Raw genomic sequence first — 21,733 nt, 5'->3', positions numbered from 1 at the left:
ATTCTTCTGTAGAAGTACAACCCATCACGTTGGTCAATTTTTCTCTTTAATACGGCATGACATGGGTTAATTAAGGATTGAATCTTAGGTTTTTTTTCCCAAGTCCAAGTTGTGTGGATGTCCAAGTTTGATGGGATTGTCGCTGACGAGCCGAGCCAGTTTAGTTGCCATGTTTTACCACACTCACCTCACTGATTACTCACCATGCCTCTGTGGCACCTCGCATGTCCCTTCTTCACCCCATCTTACCATGCACCATTCTCAGAACAATTCACCACTCGACAAATACTCCAGAATTCACCAGCATCCCTTGCATTCACACCACCTATAAAATCTGTTGTGTACCAGGACAAAACATTATCAGTGTATGTTTTACACTGGGGAGCTATGGTTCCTAACATTTGCCCCGAATGTGGTAGACACGGGGTAAACAGAGAACCCACTTTGCAGGCATGACATGGGGCTCCTGCTGGATGGGATGGCACAGAGATAGCACTTCTCTTCCTCCAGGAAGAACAACAGAGGCAACACCAGAGGCTTAGTGGGCGGCACGGTGGCACAGTGGTTAGCACTGCTGCCTCACAGCGCCAGAGACCCGGGTTCATTTCCCGACTCAGGCGACTGACTGTGTGGAGTTTGCACATTCTCCCCGTGTTTGCATGGGTTTCCTCCGGGTGCTCCGGTTTCCTCCCACAGTCCAAAGATGTGCAGGTTAGGTGAATTGGCCATGCTAAATTGCTCGTAGTGTTAGGTAAAGAGGTAAATGTAGGGGTATGGGTGGGTTGCGCTTCAGCGGGTCGATGTGGACTTGTTGGGCCGAAGGGCCTGTTTCCACACTGTAAGTAATCTAATCTAATCTAAAAAAACACCAGGCCATGCTTGCATGGGTCCTATGTTGCCACCTGGATTAAAACAGTTTCAATCATCTGGACCAATGTCCAGGGCTGTAGGAAGAAGGTCAATGACCTTCACCACTTGGCCAGTGTAAGTGCCAACATCTTCTCTCCAATACCTCACACTCACTCTATCCCCACATCCCACCAAGCCTCGTGCTTTATCGCTCTCACTTCTGCCTGCAATATCTTGCCCACTCACTTTCACAAGTTCCCCCAAAACCCCTGATATCATTCACCCTGCATGCCCCCTGCATTGCATGCTCACTCACTCAGGACACTTTTGCACCTGCATCAATAGTAATAGATGTGCCATTCACTCTCATCTCCCATAATACCTGAGCTCTCTCCTTCCAGGAGAAAGCATCTCCGCAGTACGGCAGAAAGGGTCAGGCCAGGTGATACTCTTTCTCATTTGGCCATTGTCCCCTGGGACGAGAGGATTCTGACATTGACCACCTCAAGCAGGGCTAGGACTGGTATCGCAGGCCGCCCTTCACTCACTATCCTGCTATCCCTGAGTGAAGGTCGAAACCCAGTGGATTTGCCTGAAGCCCGTTGACAAATAGAACAAGCTTCCTGACTTTGTGTCTGCACTAAACAGCATGGCAAGGTTGCAGTACTGTGAGCCTGGCATCTCTGACTGAGAGAGCAAAAGGCAAGGCAATGCAAGGCATGTGAGCATCCAGGCAGGCTCAGAGTGAGAGCAAGTGAAGGTCCCATGGATGCTGGAACAACGTCCCTGAGCACACAGTACTGCAAGGATGGTCACCAGTGCAGCTTGTAATATGCGGCACTGTGGAGAAGAAGCAACTGGAAGCACACCAAAGAGAGGTCATAGAAGCTGACACATGTCAGATGCCAGTGCTGTGGACGTGGGTTAATATGGCCAGTGCCAATGGAGCAGACCTCATGATCTTAGCGCCCACTTTCCAACAGAGGGGTTGTTCAGAGCAAGCGGTGAGTTAAATCTGGCTGGTACCTTGCATTAGTCTCCTTGGGTTTTCCCAAAGTTGAGTTTGTTCAGTGAGTTTTGCAAAATGAGAGTGTGAAGATTAATGAAGCAAGTTGTGGCATTAGCAAGGCATTTAACAAATATTAATGACCATCACTGGCATCTTACTGCTGCCTGGTGAGGATCTCACCACACTGCTTGTGGAGAGCACAGTCTGGAGATAAAATGAAATAAAATAGATGGAGGGAGATTTAGACTCATCACTATTATTCTGCTGCATGTTGCTCAGACCCATAAAAGATTTGACTGTCGTTCAAACATGTAAATGAACACATGGCTTCTGGAGATCAGTCTCTCAGCAAAGAGCTCTTTCAGTGTTCTTCTTCATCTTTTTCTCGAGATCTCTTTCCAAATGCAGGTCGAATCACAGGGTCACGAAGAAGGGAAACTCGACAGGTTACAAATCACCCCCAGCAGCAATGTGAGCCAAAGCCCACAATGTTGGCAGCAATCTGATGCTGACTGCTCATCCAGCCCACTGACCCTCCACACAACTCCACGGTGCTGTGGCAATGTACGCTGTGCTTGCATGTTGTCACCTTAAACCATGGACTGTGCTCCTAGAAGCTTCAACATTCCTCCCACCTCATGGCTGATCAATATTCTTCCAATCTTGTCACCTACTATTGATGTGTATCGGAAGGATTTGCAGATTAATGCTCAGCCTATTTAGACACATCATGAATGCGTCTTTCCTAAATATCAAATCCAGGAGAGTGGCTTGAACCTGGTGATTCTAACTCAGAAACAATGAATGTTACCTGGATTCTGTTGCTGTAGTAAACCATAAATCCAAATGAACTGTGAAAATCAAGAGTCCCAAGATCTAGTGGAAAAGAGGGCAGATAGAATCAACAAATTCGGAGTCTTCAATCTGAAAAATGATCGACAGGGTCTTTATGAAAATATATATGATAGCAATGTTGCCTCCTCTAGCCCAAAGGGCAGTGGCAGTTCAGTCATTGAGCAGAATCAAGGCAGAAATTAAGTTTTTGGAGATTATTGACATTAAAGGATGTGCAGATACTGCTGGACATTGATATTGAGGAGATAATCAGCCATGGTTTAGAACAACGGGCCAGTCTTGATGGGCTAAATGGCCTACACTACTCCTTCATTCCCATGTTTCCATGTCCCTATATTCCTGTGTTTCTGTGTTCCTATACCTTTAATCCTACCCTGAGCTCCTCCACCATTGAAACTCCTTGTAATCAAACTTTATTAGTCTGACTAAACCAAATCTGATGCTTTCCTTTGTGTTACATTTGTTACAATCCATGTAGCGAGGGAGAACGTCTATAGAGATGAATTTCCCAGTGGCTGACAGAAAGGACAAAAGAACAATTCAATTAAGACTCTTACTGTAACAGACAAACTAAAATGAATATAGATAAAACATGAATTAATAGGCAACTAATTCACCAATGAGAATTTGCATTCACTAAGACAACCAAGTCATATCTTACAGAACACTTTTACTCGACACCCTAGTTCTGCAGAAAATAGATACATATTTGCTCCCAGCATGCCAACACATGCTGCATTAGTTTAAAGCTTTCAGTGTCTTCCATCAGTGTTCCACAAAGCCCAAGATTTCCCCAAATGTTGCTGATAACATTTACTTTATTACTAATGCTTTGAGTTAAATACAATGCCTCTGATCTTCATTGTCCTTCCTTTCCCATCACAGAATAAAGACACAACGCTTAGCAGTTGCTTTGGCAGCAGAGCCCTTAGAATTGATTCTATTTTATGAAAGTATGTTTCACAAAGAGGTTTACAGATTTAACTTTGAGGTTTGTGCTGCTAAAGCGTAGCAACTGGCTCTAAAATTCACCCTTTTTTTTTCCAGTTTGGCATATTCAGGCTAAAGCAAACCTTGCAACCTTTGGGTCATATTTGATTTCTTCACAATAGTCAAATGAAGATGAGTGAATCAGTAATCTGTGCATTTCACCAAGATGTGAGATGGAATAATAATTTGACTGCCACTGATCTGGCATTTTTCAGGAGGTCAGCCTACCTAATACATGTATGTGATAGAAAGCCTTCCTTTTCTAGATCCATATGTCAAGGTGTCTTTGCTGTGCGAAGGACGAAGGTTAAAAAAGAAGAAAACAACTATAAAGAAAAACACATTAAATCCTACTTACAATGAAGCAATTATCTTTGACATTCCTCCAGAGAACATGGACCAGGTCAGCCTGCTGATCTCAGTTATGGACTATGACCGGTGAGTAAAGGAACCCTTATAACACTGACTGACTAGCTAGACTGAAGATTTCACTGCAATCCAGCATACTCTCATGAGAAATACCACTGACTGAAAACTTCCCAGTTTAAGCTTTGATTTTATAATATGTGACATGAGTAGAGAGCAGATGAAGAATAGTGTAAGCTATAATTTTAGCAATTCATTGCACTCAAAGTAAGAACCACCGTGAGCATTGTTTACCTTTCTTTAACTGCCAATATCAGGTATTGTGTGTCCCTTCAGCCCCAGTATACTTGAAGCAGACACCCATGTAATCCTCTCTCCACTACAATGTCAATGACTGCTGCTATCCTCCATTAGGCCCCTCCCCATTATTTTTCATACCTAAACTCTTTTGGTCACACCTACTTTCTCTTTTAATTTCCCCCGCCCCCTTCCAAATTTCCTCTCTGTCCTGCACACTCATGGAGTCGTAGACTCATACAGCAAGGAAATAGACCCTTCGGCCCAACCAGTCCATGCAGAATGTAACCCCAAAATAAACAAGTGCACTTCCTTGCTTGTGGTAGCCTCTCTACTGATTGCTTCTGATCACCCAACTCTTTGCTCACTTTCTATCTTTCTCTGCATTATCCCAATATCCTGTTCACATTCGAGCTCTCAATTGCACTCATCCCCACCATATCACATTGCTGACCTCCACCCTGCCAGTAGTCTGCTTCCCCCAATCACCTCACTCTCCCTATCGCCTAACAACTCTGCCAGTTCTCATATGTTCTCCTTTAATTAAACATAAATTCAGTTAATATTTATGAAATATGGCAATGCAGTTCATTCTCCCAAAATCAGTCACACTTTCCCACTGATGCCTTATAACCTTCTAATCTGTTTCCTTCCCCTTTTCAAGTCAATATAAAATTCCCTTTTGAAAGTGTACGGAATGAGAAACTTGTGATACACCAAATCAATGTTACAGAGTATTGAAGATGCAATATTAGCTCCCAGAAGACGTTGTCTCCTTCTGAAAACTGTTAACATGCAATTACAGAAGGAAAAAGTTATTAGATAAAGGCTGCAGCTTCATAATATCAGCTGTAAAAATGAGTTCTTCCCTTATTCATAGCCAGCAGGTAATAATGCAAAATTTATACAGATTGTCTCCCACCTGCACAGTGCCATGGAGATCAGTTCAGTTGGTTTTCTTTTCCGCTTCAAATTTCCCACTTCCACTCTTACAGGAATTAAGTCATGTTGTGTGCAGCCATACAGGCAAATTCTGTAAAGCCAGATTGTGTGTGCAAGCATATGAAGCATAGTCATAGACTCATACAGCATGGAAACAGACCCTTCAGTCCAACCAGTCTATGCAAAACATAACCCTAAATTAAACAAGTCCCACCTGCCTGCTCCTGGCCCATATCCCTCCAAACCTTCCCCATTCATGTAATTTACCTAAGTGTCTTTTAAACATTATGATTGTTCCCTTATCCATCACTTCCTCAGAAAGTTACTTCCATATGCGAACCTACCCTCTGTGTAAAAAAAAAAGACTCTCATGTCTTTTTTAACTCTTTATCCCTTAGTCTTGAAACCCCCGTCTTCAGGAAAAAAGAACGGCCATTAACCCTATCTGTACTCATCATTATTTTATTAACTTAACTTCTATAAGGTCAACTCTCCACCTCTTATGCTCCAGTCAAAAAATAGTTCAATTCTATCCAGCCTTTCTTTATAACTCAAACCTTCCTACCAGCAACATCCTGCTAAATCTCTTCTGAACCCTCTCCAGCTTAATAATATCCTTCCTATAGTTGGGTGAACAGAACTGGGCGCAATATGCCAGAAGAGGCCTCACCAATGTCTGGTACAACCTCAACGTGACCCTCCCTGTCGCGTATACCTTCCAGCTTAATCAACTGAGAGGTGACCAAAAATAAGATCCCTGGCTGGTTTTACATTTTCCTAACCCTTAGGCACTGAGGCCAATTGGAAGACCCCTACCGTTAATTTGTGTGAAATCAATAAATTCAGCACAGACTGGGCTCTGCCCATGATCTTTATAGTGCAAGTTCACTTTGGACAGTCAATAACATGCAGGAGATTGGCTGGTTCCTTCTTGATATAACTTAGCTTCGGTCCATTTCTGCTACTTTGTATAATGGAAGTCACACAAATGAATATGTATTAATGAGCATTTCCTTCCCTTCATGATGACTAGTGTTGGCCATAATGAGATCATTGGAGTGTGTCGTGTGGGGGTCAATGCTGAAGGCCTAGGGAGGGACCACTGGAATGAAATGCTGGCATATCCACGTAAGCCAATAGCACATTGGCACCCCTTGGTAGAGGTAAGAGAGCTTCATATTCCATTATAATTAATGTACAAAAGATGTATGCTTCTGATATATTAAAATATTTTCCTTTGTTCATAATCTTACAGCTGAATGCAAACAAGTTGTAAATAAAATACAGTAATAGAAATTTAAAATCTAGATGTGTTGTACAATTATATGCTTAAACCAAATTATTCAATGAGTGTTGCGTCCAAAGGGGCTGATTTTGTGAATTCATTGTAGTTGTTAACACTCTGAACAGGAATCTGCCATTTCCAAAAGGCAGTAGGTAATATGATGAGCAACATGTTTGCTCTGTTCGGTCGTTACTCAGCTGTGGAAGGTGAAAATTACCCCTGCTCATTTCCCCAACAACTCAATCCCTCCATAAAGTCTGAATCCTTTCTAAGCTCCCATTTATGGGAGTCTCTTTGAACACATTTTCTTCACCTGCTGACAGAGTACAACAGAAATCCAATGGTCTAGAGGCGTTTCTTTTCTCATTTACCATCCAAATTTTCATTCCATTAACATTTGTCTTCATCTCCTGATTTTAATCATATTACTGTTGTCAGTGAGCACAACACTTTCCTCTTCTTTGTACTTCCTGGGCACCCATTCTTCTCCCTATTCCATGTAATGTTGAAATTCGGCCAGTTCATCATTTTTGACTTCCACCCCTTAATTCTTGAGACTTCAAAGCTGTGGAACCTATATTCAAATCTCGTCCTTTCAGCGCGGCATCATCCAATCTCATTCTCTCATTGTTTGTTTTTTATTTTCTAAATCTGGATTCTTTGTCAAAACTCCTCAGTAACCATTGTTCCTAAAGCAAACTGCGAAAGTTTGAACAATTTGTTCTGCTCTGAAGCATGAGCTAACTTGTAAAGAGAGGTATGCAATACAAAAGCCAGAGGTTAAAGTAAATCTGTATAAGGCACTACTCTGGCCTCAACTGAACAACTGTTCAAATCTGGATACTGCATTGCACAGAATCACAGAATTACTACAGTATAGAAGAAGGTCTACTGGTCCATTGTGCTTGCACTGGCTCTATCATCTCGTGCCAATCTCCTGCCTTTTCCCCATATTCCTGCACAAGATTTCGAACCAAATCATCATCCAATTACCCCCTTGAATGGTTCCATTGAACTTACCTCCACCATATTTCCAGGCAGAGCATCCCATACCCTAACCACCCATTGCGTTAAAACATTTTCTTGCACATCACCCTTGCTTCGCTTTCACCTTATCTTAAATATATTGCCTCTCCTCGTTTCTTTCACAAGTTGGAACAGGTTCTCCCTATCTACTCTATGCAGCTTAGTCATGGTTTCGAAAACTTCAATCAGGTCACCTTTTCCAGGGACAACACTCCTAGCTTTTTTAATGCAAAGGCTTTAGAGAGAGTGCAGAAAGGATTTAATTATTAAGCATTGTTCGAAGGATGGGAGATTTGAGTTATGGCGATCAATTGGAGAGGCTGGGTTTCTTCTCCTTAGAGAAGCGAAGGTTGAGAGGAGGTTTGATGGAGTTGATCAAAATCATTTTGTGTCAAGACAGACTGGAGAGGGAAAAGCTGCTCTCATTGGTGTAACAGTCAATGGTCAGAGAGGCAATGACCTAGTAATATTATCACCAGACTATTCATCCAGAATAGTCAGCTAATGCCCTGGGGACCTGGGTTCAGATCCTGCCATGGCAAATGGTAGAACTTGAACTCAAAAAAGAATTGGGAATTATGGGTCTAATGACAATCAGGAAATCATTGCTGATTAGAGCTTAAAAATGTGTTGCTGGAAAAGCGCAGCAGGTCAGGCAGCATCAAAGGTGCAGGAGAATCGATGTTTCAGGCATAAGCCCTTCTTCAGGAATGACCTGCTGCGCTTTTCCAGCAACACATCTTTTTAAGCTCTGATCTCCAGCATTTGCAGTCCTCACTTTCTCCTAATCATTGCTGATTGTTGGGAAAAACCCATCTGGTTCACCAATGTCCTAATATCTTCAACTGGTCTGACCCACGTATGACTTCAGACCACAGCAATGTGGCTGACTCTTAACTGCCCTCAGGGCAATTAGGGATGAGCAATAAATACTGGCTTATGCAACCATGACCTCATCCCATGAGTGAACAAAATGCTCAGCCAGGTGGGTAGCTTAAGAAGGGACATGAGGAAAAGTGTTTTTTTTTAATGCTAAGGTGGTTTGCATAGCCTGTGAATGTGGGTTAAGACAGTTTCAATTAAGGCTTTCATCAAAGATTGAACCAGCACCCAAAGAGAAAATATTGCTGCAGATATTTTGGAAGAGGGAGTTCGGCAATTGGGATTAGCTGTGTTTCCCTTGCAGAGAGGTGTCATGGATATGAGGGTCACATCATTGCATGATGTTAGGGTCTGGTATGAAGGGAGTGAGTGACTGGGATATGAATGGATATAAACTCCAGTCTCCAGCCTGACTTGCATCTGATATTAGTTTGTGGCTGCAGAGAGTCATCAGACTGTGGAGACCCAATGGATCCAATCGATTCCATTTCTGGTTGGTCTAATGTGGGGAACAGAAAATGAGAAGACAAATCTAACAATGTGGGAGTCTTCCAAGGTGCAAAAATTCAAAACACATAAGCTGATATACAGATTGATTCAAGGATCTCTTGTGGTGCAATGGTAGTGTCCCTATCTCTCGACCAGAATGTCTGATTCAAGTCCGAACTGACATGGAGATGTGTTACAGCATGTCTAAATAGGCTGATTAAAAATGGTTATACCTTGCATCTGAGTAAATATGAATTAGCATCAGGATTATAAGCACATCAAGGAATGCACAAATACCCATTACTTGAATTAATTGTTGTTATGGACCAGCCAGATACTCTCAAACATTTCAAAGAAGTAGCCCGGACCCTAACTTTGCTAGTTGTGTTAAGCAGTTGTAGAGTCATGAGGGATGTAGCTGGTCAAACCACTTAGTTTTAAACTAAACAGAATCTATTTACAAGATTACCAAATGAAACACAACCAAAAGAGAACAGAATACCATATAACAACCTATCCAAAAACCCAGCAGACTATCCCAATTTAATGATTCTGTTCCAAATACTTGCAACAATCCCATAAACACTCCTTGGTACAAAAGGTAAAATCAAACACAGGATCTTACAGGAGAGAGAAAGAGATGGCAGCATGGAATACCTTCTTCCATGTAGCTGTTTCTTGGATAAGCAAACAGACTCAACAGCCAGAGTGCTAAAACCAAACCAAACCAAAGCAGGGAAAAGCTGAGCTGGGAGAACTGGCCACTCCCCTTTCATTATACAAGTTTTTTTTTAACTTGAAAGCATTCTCAAGTGGATCAACCCCAGACATTTCAGAGTCTGTGCCTTTATAACCTCCTGAAAAAAAACAAAGGATAACCTAACCTTGTTAAAGGAGCAACATCATCACAGTGTCCACTTCATCCTTTTCCAAAAAAATTCTGAAAACCCTGTGAATAATCCAATCTAGAACTAGAAGAAAGAGAAGTGAACTTGAGTGAAAAATATTTAAGATAAAGAACATAAGAAAGTTTGCTTAACATAAAAATTTATGAGGCTTTTGAATATATGTCTTCAACCAGTGATTGGGCAAACTTCAGGTCCACATTTAAGAACAGGTTTGAAAGGCCATTGAAATAAGTGGGAAAGCAAAGGCATTTGGAAGGTGAGCACATGGAATGAGTACTATTATTCAGGTGGCAGATAAACAGCAATGCTGGCTGGTTTGATGTGTGATAACGTCTAAGTAAAACCATCAGCACTTCCTTGCTTTATATTTCCATTTGGTTTTCTTTCTATCAAGTTTCATTTCTAAATCTTTATGGCATGGTTCTATTTATAATATTTAATTTTCTTTTCTAAGTAGCCCCAAAACTATGAGTAATGAATCATAAGACTTGATCATATTGAACTTGATCATGTTAATCTCATTACAATTTTTAAAAAGTACATTCGATGTGACCTGATGATAAAATTCTTTGAATAGTCTTCCAATGAATTACTTTAATGAGATGAAACAAACACTTAATTAAACACTCAACGTTTCAGATTTGAGTTCATTACTGAGTGGCGTGACTGCCTATAAGGTTCAATAATACCTTTAAACCTTGCTTAAGCCAACAAAATCAAAATTACTTCAGATGACGATGTGTCAACTGAATCCATCAAGCATTACTTTCTTTAATCTGGTTCTGTCTCTCAATACCAAAACCTTTCCCCCTCATTTTCGTGTTTTGTAAAGATAGTTATATTTAGATCTTCCAAACGTTTCACTTCATTGGGCATCTTTAAAACAGATAATCTTTCAAAAAGATACCGAAGGAAGTGAAAGGTGTGGAAGAGGTAAATGTAACACCCTTGGCTAACAAAAAAAAATCTCCTTTCTACTCTGAAAAACCCAGGTTCCTCCTGTTTCTCCTTCTAACTTAATCCTTCCAAACCAGGTTTCACTTTTGTGGCTCTTGTCTGAGCTGTTTCTTTGTTGGATGTCTTATTCTAGTTTCAGTTCCCTAAACTGGACACAGAAGCTAAAGTTGGAAATGTGTTGCTGGAAAAGCGCAGCAGGTCAGGCAGCATCTAGGGAACAGGAGAATCAACGTTTCGGGCATTAATTTCCATCTCTGATCTCCAGCATCTGCAGACCTCACTTTCTCCCCACCGAAGCTAAAGTTGTCTGGGATTATTGTCTTCAGTTGGATATATTCAAAGTAATATAGGAACATAGGAACAGGGTAGGCTATTTATTCTACAAAATGTTCTGCTCAAGAGGATCATGGCTGATTTCTGATCTAATTCCACGTACCCATTGTTAATTCATGTCCCTTAATACCTTTGAATAACAAAAAAATCTCTTAAATTCAAATTTAAAATTTACAACTGATTTAGTTTCAAGAGCTGATTAGGGAAGAGAGTTACAAACTTGCACCACACTTTGTGTGCAGTAGGATTACCTAACTTCATTCCTGAGGGATGTGGCTCGAGGTTTTATATTATGACCCCATCTCTGAACTCCCCAATGAACAGAAGTTGTGTCCGTTCCCCATACTGTTGTGAATTCACCTCTCAACCAAAAAATTGTGGGAGTACAGATTGTGTGATCTCCCCTCAATGCTTAATTCTTGGAGTCCTCGGTTTCAAAGATACTCAGCACTCCCTCTCAGACCAATAGGATACCTGCTACATTGTGTTGCCCAGGCCTGTTCACAATGCACCAAGTGTGGTCTGTCTGGGACTATGCATCACTGAAATATAATTACTGTCTTGATATAGTCCACTTGATATAAAGGCCAATCACATATTAATCCTAATGACTTTCTTTATTCCCATGATAGTTTAATAATCTATGTAATGAGTCCCCAAACTCCCAATAGTCTCTGCTGCTTCAAGTTTCATCATTTAGAAAGTATTTGGAAGTTGTTCCAAAAGGATAGTCTCCCATTTATCTACACCAAAATCAATCCACCACTATGTTTTTTCTAAGTATCAATCTATTTATTCATAGACTTACTTTAGATAATCTCTTTGTAATGTTACATGTCTATGCTGCTTATGTTGGCAACACTGTCAAACCCAGGTATTTGGCTTTCTATCCCATCACCTAAATCATTATTAAATAGAGTGGATAGTTGAGGCACCAATACAGGTTTCTGTGGGACACCATAGTTCACATTCCTATTACCCTCTATAATCTGCTGCTCAACGAATCACACAAATCTAAAATAAGCCAAACTGATTACCTGACAGAATTTATCAATTCTTTACTGGAAGTCTAAATAAATAACCTTGAAATGACATTGTCTGATTTCCTTTAGTCATCTCTTCAAAACATTCATTTGGATTCCATAGTCCTGATCTATACTTGATGGTTCTGTCTGAGCAGTTGAGAATAGTCATGACGTTCAGTCACTCCTTCATTGTTATGAATTCTTGTAATTTACCAACAACATTTGTGGGTTATTATGTCCATTTTTTGTTTTGCCTTTCCTCTCTCATCCTTTCAATTTTCCAAACTAAAATAATGGTTCCTTAATCAAAAGACGCTGTAATGTTTCCAGCTCCTTCTTCAAGAACCAGGATGCAAACCATAAGGTTGTGGAGATTTGGCCCATTCGGTGCTATTATTTTCTCTTATCTTTTATGTTACTTACTTTAGGGTGTATGTTGGCTCTGTGATTAGCCCCGTTGCCTCACAGCACAGGGACCTGGGTTTGACTCCACCTCTGGACAACTGTCTGTGTGGAGTTTGCACATTCTCCCTGTATCTGTATGGATTTATTCCCACAGTCCAAAGGTGAGGTGGATTGGCCATGCTAAATTGCTCCACAGTATCTAGTTGGATTAGCCATGGTAAAGCAAGATTAGAAGGTGAGATGGGCCAAACTGACTGCTTTCATATTGTAGAGATTCTCTGTAATAAAAAAATAATTTTGATGAGTCACCAGCCTTGATTTAATATTAGTCCCTGGGGATTTCCAGCACTGTACTCTCTTCCTCTCCTGTAAATATGTGTCCAAAAATCATGTAATCTGTCTATCACTGCCTATTTCCATTTATTATGTTGCCACTCAAATATTTAAGAGATTGCCTTAATTATTCTTTTCCCCCAATATAATTGCAAAAGCTTTTTGTTGCTTTTACTATCGCAAGCAAATTTCTTCCATTTCCATTTTGTAGATTTTATCTGTTTCATCATCCATTGCTTTTTTTAAAAACTGTTCAAAGTCATTAGGATCTGTAGCACCTCTTGATTCTTGCATGGCTTTTCTTGCAGCATTATGATGTCTCTTTACTACTTCAGTTATCCATGGATTATTTTCTGCTCTTAGTTCAGTATCATGCTGGGACTTTATTTGAATTGCTGCTCACAGATTGCTTGCTATTTTATTAGATATGTCCCTGTCCATGTAATCCTGTTGGGATTGATCTTTCCTAAATTTAGAACCATTTGCATTTCTCAATTTCCAACTCAGCATTGAACCCAATTGTGTTAACATTGCTGAGTACATACCAATAGTGAATTGACTAGTTCATAATCAGAGTTGGTACTGGCTGTCCCCTTATTGGATGCAAGATATTGAACTTCAGAAAACTAGCCTAGATATAGATTACTTACAGTGTGGAAACAGGCCCTTCGGCCCAACAAGTCCACACCGACCTGCCAAAGCGCAACCCACCCAGACCCATTTGTCTATATTTACCCCTTCACCTAACACTGCGGACAATTTAGCATGGCCAATTCACCTAACCTGCACATTTTTGGATTGTGGGAGGAAATCTGAGCACCCAGAGAAAACCCACGCAGATACAGGGAGAATGTGCAAACTCCACACAGAGTCGCCTGAGGCAGGAATTGAACCCGGGTCTCTGGCGCTGTGAGGCAACAGTGCTAACCACTGTGCCACTGTGCTACCCATCAAGGAGGTCCATATTTACTAATATGGATTAACCTGTGTATCTCGATCTATAATGAAGTTGAAATCTCCTGTTATAACCACCTGTGCTCTGCACTGGAAGATGGACTGCATGGTGGTTCAGTGGTTAGAACTGCTGCCTCACAGCCCCAGGGACCCAGGTTTGACTCCACCCTCAGGACACTATCTTTGTGGAGTTTACATGTCCCCCCCTATCTGCATGGGCTCCCTCTGAGTGCCCTGGTTTCCTTCTGCACTCCAAAGATGAGTAGGCTAAGTGGATTAGCCAAGCTAAATTTGCTCATAGTACGCAGGCTAGTTGAATTGGCTAGTTGTAAATGCAGGGTCACAGGAATATAGTGGGTGGGATACTGGTTGGAGGGTTGAGGAGAACTCAATGGCCTGCTTCCACACCATCGGGATTTTATATAAGGGTTGAATCAACCTGTATCTTCATGTTGTATCAGTTGCAATTACCACCTTGTTTTCACAAAATCATTATCTGCAGCACTCCACCCGCCCCCCCCCACTACATTGCTGTCATCAGTTTACTCGACAAAGTCCTTTAAAAACATGACCACGAATATCACCTGCTTCCACCAGGGTAAATGTTTCCGGATTGGCAGACAAGAACATCTGACATCTTGGGCCACATTTTCACTAATAAGGCAGGACGTTGTTAGGAGTGAGGAAATCCTCCAACAAGTAGACCCATTCCAAAATAATTGGCTCCAGCATACACGATTGGTACTCGAGGAAGTGGAGTGGGAAGGAATTGAGTCGTATCCTGTAAAATAAATGCACAAAGACAGGTACTCCATCACTAAGTCACCCTTTATTTACATGTGCACAGTAAATGAAGAAAACTCAGGGTCCAAAATGGATGCAGCCTCGATACCGTTGTTTTCCATCAGCCCCAATGTCGTTTACCTGGAAAGGAATTATGGCAGCCTTTCCACATGCAGGACCCAGTCTTCAACAGTGAGGTCAAATGAGTTGAGCTTTCCAAATAAAGGCATGATACCAGAAATGTTTACACTAATGCTAAGATGTTTGTTGTTAGTAAATGTTCTTCAGGCCAATCCTGTTTTCTCCCGTCGCCACTGAAATAACTGCACAGAGGCTGGTATCCTGTCACCAAGTCACCCTTTTTTTGTGCAGAGTACATTGGCTGTGGCCAGCCAGCTCAGAGTCAGTCCCTGAACTGAGGAGATTCTAATCTCCTGGTTATATTTCATTTTTCTCAACTAAGGAGATTCTAATATCCTGGTTATATTTTTCTCCTTACCCCCACACTACTGCCTAACTGTGGTAGTGCTTATATTTTCCCCAGCACCCATGTTGTGTGTGTGTGTGGGTGTGTGCAGGTGTGAGACACAGTGAAGACACAAGGTGTACAAATCTTTATTCAATTCCTACCACCAGGAAGAAAAGAAACAACCAAGTGGCCAGTGACAAGCAGTGCAACCTCCTGCTTATTTTTGTTTTGTTCTTTCTTTTTTTCTGTTTTATAAAACCCCCACACTACCACCTAACTGTGGGAAAAAAATATTAAAAAAGAGAAAAGAAAAAAATATATAACCAAGAGATTCACTGGCCACTTGGGTGTTTCCTTTCTTCTTGCTGGTGGAAATTGAATAAAGATTTGTATGCCTGTTATCTTTCACTGCGTCTCATGCGCACACACGCGCACACACACACACACACACGTGCTGGGGAAAAGTATAAGCACTTCCACCTAACTGTGGTATCCCCTTATGATTTTATAAATCTCTATAAGGTCATTACTGAACCTCCTACACTTCTGTGACAAAAGTTCCTGGCCGTCCAGCTCATAACTCAAATCTGGCGACATTCTGTTATATCTTTTCTGAACCTCCCCCAGTTTAATGATATCCTTCCTATAACTAGGCAACCAGAACCGTGCACAGTACTCAAAGAGACCTCACCAATGCTCTGTGCAACCTCAACATAATGCCCCAACTTCTCTACTCAAAGTCTGAGCAATGAAGGTGAGGGTGCTAAACATGTTTTTAACCACCCTATATATCTTTGATGTAAACTTCAAAGAATTATGTACCTGAACCCTGAGGTCTCTCTGTTCTACAACACTACCCAAGGCCCTACTTTTAGTTGCATAATTCCTGCCCTTGTTTGTTTTACCAAAGTGCAATATCTCACATTTATTCAAATTAAACTCCATCTGCCACTCCTCAGCCCATTGACCCAATAGATTAAGATCTCTTCTTAATCTTTGATAACCTTCTTCACTCTCGACTGTACGACTAATTTTGGTGTCTTCTGAAAACTTACTAAGCGTGCCTTCTATACTCTCATCAAAATCATTTATATAAATGACAAACAAAAATGGATACAGCATCGATCCTTCTGTCCATATTTCTGAGCCAGGAGACCTGGCCAATCGACATCAGAGATGTGTAATGACATTTTTGAGTGGGTTGTTTTGGAAATATCTATGGCTCAGTGATTTTTTATACTGTGCCTTATTTCATCATTGGTCATGGGAGGAGCACATGAGCCCTGGAGGATGTATAGGAAACACAAGGAGGTAGAATGAGGGCGTGGTGCTGCTAGAGGATGTGAAAGAACACACGTAAGAGCTTCTAAATTAACTTCCAAAAAGATCTTAAATCAAGACCATGATTCACATCTCCTCTGTGGGTTTGTGCACCTAAGGCTTTGTGAAGCTGAGCCGACTCCACATCCTTTAAGGGAATAGGTGTGTAGTATGGTTCGTCATGACCAGGAATGAAGGCAGCAATCTCAGAATCAGGTCCCATCCGCCATTTTTAGCGGCCTCCAGAATTGGTGCAAGCCTACAAAAACTACCATCATTCTTGCCATCTCCATTTATACAGCCATAATTTCTTCTGTACGCTCCTCATCAACTACTCTCCTGACTGTGTGGTTGCCTCTGTGTTGGAGGGAAGAGGGTGATTAATGATTTAGAGCAAGAATAGTTAATGGTAAGTCTGCAATAGGGAGTCAAGGCACTCTTGCTGATCAACCTCTTACTCATTGCTATTGACATCTGGGAGGGTAACAAGATGTAACAAGCCACACATTGTCCGTTCCTTTTGCAGTCAAGAGATCCAAAATCATTAGCTGTTGGTGTTTTCATATCTTTATGCTCTATGCTGAGTGTGAGATGATGGAAGGACCCTGAGGCTGATTAACAATCTGTTCAGCTGTGATGCAAAGGGAGTTTTTGTGCTTGTAATCCACATTTACATCAAGTAATTGTCCTGCTGAGCAGGAAGGCACCCCCTCACCATCAGCTGAATCACTTCAGCCCAGAAGCTGGAGCTGGAGTTCGAGTCTCTGCTCCTCAGGAAACAGAAGTACTCCACTCACTCCCCGGCCCCCTCCAAAGTGGTTAATGGTGACGGGTGACATGTGTCCTACCAGCTCTACAGAGGACTGAGATGATAAATTTAACTAGAGCAACCTGCATCTGCCGCCACTCTCACATCTCTCCATCTCCCACTCTTCCCAATTGCCTGTCCAAGTCAACACAGACTTCCTCCTCATGTAAAGTGAGAAGTCAAAGGCTGAGGGGGACAATTCATTGCTGTACTTTGAAATGTATTCCGGGTCGTTTTCTTCTTAAAGATTACAACGGATAGTGTGAAACCCCTTCATCACATGCAATATAAGTCAGGTGCCAGAGATGGAAGGGTGATGACAGGTGCAGGGAATGAAGAACTACATATCCTGAGGCTTTTAATGCTTCCCCTTTGTCTTAGGCTGTGGGTGAAGGCACACTTGCGGGGGAAGGAAGCGGTTGTGAAGGGTATAGTGGTACCTCCTCCACATTACTGGTAAGTGGTAGGTGGTGTTCACTACCATGAGGGCTAAAGGGTGGTAAAAGGAAAAAAAAACCTGTTGGTGAGAATGCAATGTTGGACTGTCCTCTTGTATCCTTGTTGTCTCGGGGTCATTGAACTTCCTCTGGTGCTGTATTATCACACAAGGGTGAATGTAGATGGCACTGACCATTAGGACATCCACTTTTTAACCGTGCTTTGACACTCATTGGCCTCCTTCCCTCTGCTCCAAATGTTTTCTCAGAGTATTTCTGCAAAATGTTGTGAAAATTAGGGAATCACTTACTTTGGCTCATGATGTGAAGAGCTTGCTCCCAAATATTTAATTTTCAGCCTATTCCTTTCAGCGATTGCAGCCAATTAAATGCCGTACAGATGCTAATTTTCCTGACTGCCCCAGAGCTAATCTCTGAATATGTAGTACGGATGGCAGTGAGGACCTGCTGCTCTCACTCCAAGTGAGCGTGGCGCCAGAGATAAAGCCAGGTCTTGCCGATATCTGAAAGTCCTATTTCAAGCACCCCCTCTATCAGGAAACAAACTTAATTGCAGAAACCAAGGTGACATTTATTCACATTCCTCTTATACAGTGCCAGGTTACTCCACAATGAATATCCCCCTTTATTTAACAATTGCAAATTTGCACCTGTATATTGGTTATTGCCATCTTTGTTCTCTGAAACGGAACATTTTGGGTCTGGCTTCATGGAGCATCATATTCCTTTTCTTTGTTCCCCAGTCACATTCAGCCACCATGTGAGGGTTAAAAGGGGGCACATGTTTTCATTGACAACTTGGTTGTGGTTCTTGGTAAAAGAAAATTACTTGACATGTGTTAAATGATAAGCACACCAAAAGGGAGTCTGTAACTTTACACCAATATTTGTTCATTATTGTTATGGAAAGTGTTGTCTCGTCTTTGAACGTTTCACATCGTTCTTGTATTCTTAAAAGTGTCTGTCCTTGGATGGGTGACAAATGTCCTTTGGTAAAGTATTGAAAATAATGACGCAGTACCCTTCAGCTTCATACTCAAATTATAAGCCTTCGCCATTGATTCTGTCTCCCAGTGTGATGATGTTTGACCAGATCGATTGTATCGTCAGAATCCTGTCCAATCCTGAGCTGCATTTCTAACCCCATATCTTCACCACCACTAAGACAAGGCAAATCCATTTCCTTCATGCCTCAGCCCATTTAAAGTAGCACCTTTGAACTTATCATCATTTAGACACACTTGCTACACTGCTGCCCTTGCTAGTGACCAAATAATTCCCAGTTTATCTCTCCACGCTTCAGGCTCACTGCCTTTATTCCTGATGAAGGGCTTTTGCCCGAAACATCGATTTCGAAGCTCCTTGGATACTGCCTGAACTGCTGTGCTCTTCCAGCACCACTAATCCAGAATCTGGTTTCCAGCATCTGCAGCCATTGTTTTTACCTCAGGTTATAGCCAGACAGTACTGCCCTTGCCAATTCTGTACCAAATACTGCCTTCCCATCACTTCATCTCCATTGGAAAGGAGAGTTCTCCAATACTTTAAAATTAAGATTCTTTTCTATTAGCCTTCCTAGACTTCAGGCCCACTATTTCATGAATTTTTTTCAAAGCCTGCATCTATGATCCCCAGAGTATCCACTAATCTGATTTCAGTTTATAAACCTCATTCCCTACTTCTCTTCCAGGCCTCACTTTCTGCTACTGCCTCTTGAAACATTGCCAAGTTGCTCTCCTTGAAGCACACCTCCTCCTATTTCCATATTCCATAGCCATTCCTGAGACCTTTAGACTGCTTGTGTGTTAAAGCCATTAGGAATATGAAAACTGGTGTTCAATGAGAGAGTAACCCAAAGGTTTTCTATCTTCTACTTTTCAGTGGCAAGGACGCGCAGCCAGCTTTGACAGCCAAGGGTCCTGTCCATCTCCTAAACCTCCAGCAACACCATGATTCCCAGCGTAAAGAGATTCTGTGGATCCTTCCATGTTCTGAACATAATGTAATGTCAGTCTCTTTCCTCACAGGAAAACTATATTAAACTCTGAAAGAAATGGACACAAGTATGGAGATAGCTTGTCCTTGCTTGGACAGAAAGCAAATCCAAAAATTGGGTGACTTTCACATGTTATGCAAGAAGGAGACAGGATTGCTGTTCTGGAGCCATAGTTATAAATAAGAGGGAGGCACAAGGGAACATTGTCTTCTGCACTAGGGAGAGAGATGGAGCTCAAATATTTTCAGTGGCACGTGAAATTTGTATTATCTGCATCAGCAGCTGAAACCAATACATGGGTTTGAGTTACGTGCCTCAAAAAAAAGATCCTAATCATGTTCAAATTTTCTTGTGTTTTCTTTGTCATGCCGTCAATATAATTTGTCAGTTCCATGAAAGACCAAACTATACATTTATCATAGATCAAAATCTGCAATAGTTCAGCAACCTCAGGCTATCAAAATATTAAGCAACCAACTTTACAATGTTTTTATTGTGTAGAAAGCATTATTGATGTATAAACTAATCACTTTAATTTTAACTTGGAAAAAGCATGCTTAAAGGGTAATGTTTAACCTTGTAGTACATCAAAGGAATGTAAGAGACTCTTGGTTTTAGGTTACTACATAATTTGCTGAGCTGTTAAGATTAATGTATGGTTGGAATTCTATGAGTTAACAAATTAAAGGGTCTTGAGGTCACAATCGAGGTAACAAATCAGAATTTTATGTGGACCTCACTCCAATCTCCCCTCCCCCAGCCCTTAATCAAGCTGGAATGTACTCCTGGGTTCCATGCTGTGTATTGAGACTTGGCTGATGAGCTGAAGGAGAGTTTTCATTGGTTAAAGTCAGGACTTGAACCCTAAAATATCCTGACACTGGATATAAAATCTAAAAACCTAATGGTTAACGTCAGTGTTATTCCAGTAGGGAGAACCCATAGACATTTACTGCTCTGGGAGGGGTCACTGTGGTTTTAATCCTGCTCTAGCAGACAAGGTTGAAAGTTTGATTAGGAGCACTTTAAAACTCAGCTTTGAAATGACTCCACAGAGGCTGGTATCCCATGCCCCTATATTTCCATGTGGAGAGTCCTTGACACTGACCCAGGTCCCTCAGCTTTCAGAGTGAACGGAACCTCTGACACTCCTTTTTATATCTGGACCAGATTGACAGTCCCAATCAGAGAACTCCTATTCTATGGGTCCACTTTGCTGACCATGTTACAATCACTACATTCCACCCCCCCCCCCCCCCCCACCCCCTCCCCACTCTGAATCCGAGGACATAGGCTGGTTCTTTATTTGCAGCTACTCCTTGGGTGTTTTAGCACTGGGTCAGCTTTCTCCAACTCTGCCTTTAATAGGGGCAGGATGTAACACACAGTAGTTTGCCTCTTGCACCCAGAGCATCTCAGAAGAAATTCATTCCCTTCTTCAGGCAGCAAAGGCATCTGCCGTGCCCACCTCAGATTCTGAGGTATCTTCAACACTTGATGGAGAGGGAGAACCCACAGGTTCTGGAACAGTCAGAAAGGCAGTTAAAGAGCCGGGCATGTTTTGCTCCCATATGTTTGTGAGTTTGCAGCTTTCATATGGTCCATGTGCTTGTTCAGGACTGTTGCACTGACCTGACCGTTATACATCACTGGACCTGACCTCGTGTTGACCATGTCTCTTACCCATGTAGGGCCATTCCCGTGTTTCCTACACCAAATTTCATCCCTTAAAGTAAACTGTCTCTCTCACTTAGCAGAGTCTTTTGTCCAGCACTGGTGTTGCTGAGGCTGCTTCACTGTCCCCCGCCTCAGTTTCCGGAAAGATCAGATTTAATTTGGTGCGGAGGCTTATCCCCATTAACAACTATATTGGATCTATCTCTGTAGTTGCATGAGGATTGTTCCTACAATCAAATAAGAACTGGAACAGCTTGGTATCTATTGAGGCTGTAGGCTGTTTATTTAAGTCTGCTTTCAAAGTTCTGACTGCTCTT

General features: G+C 41.7%; 1 protein-coding gene across 1 annotated transcript in view; it reads left to right on the top strand.

Annotated features, from left to right (window-relative positions):
* The window catches only part of LOC122563291 (synaptotagmin-6-like), a 294,684-nt gene extending 273,679 nt beyond the window's left edge, over positions 1-21,005 (top strand). The window contains exons 5-8 of the mRNA XM_043716993.1: positions 3,970-4,141; positions 6,342-6,471; positions 17,667-17,741; positions 19,625-21,005. Of these exons, the coding sequence (XP_043572928.1) occupies positions 3,970-4,141; positions 6,342-6,471; positions 17,667-17,741; positions 19,625-19,696 (449 nt within the window). The 3' untranslated portion in view covers positions 19,697-21,005. The remainder of the gene's footprint in view (positions 1-3,969; positions 4,142-6,341; positions 6,472-17,666; positions 17,742-19,624) is intronic.
* The last annotated feature ends 728 nt before the right edge of the window (positions 21,006-21,733 follow it).

This window comes from Chiloscyllium plagiosum, chromosome 26 (genome assembly GCF_004010195.1).
Source record: "Chiloscyllium plagiosum isolate BGI_BamShark_2017 chromosome 26, ASM401019v2, whole genome shotgun sequence".
NCBI lineage: Eukaryota > Metazoa > Chordata > Chondrichthyes > Orectolobiformes > Hemiscylliidae > Chiloscyllium > Chiloscyllium plagiosum.
The sequence above is the reverse complement of the archived record's forward strand: the minus strand, read 5'-3'. Positions and strand labels throughout refer to the sequence as shown.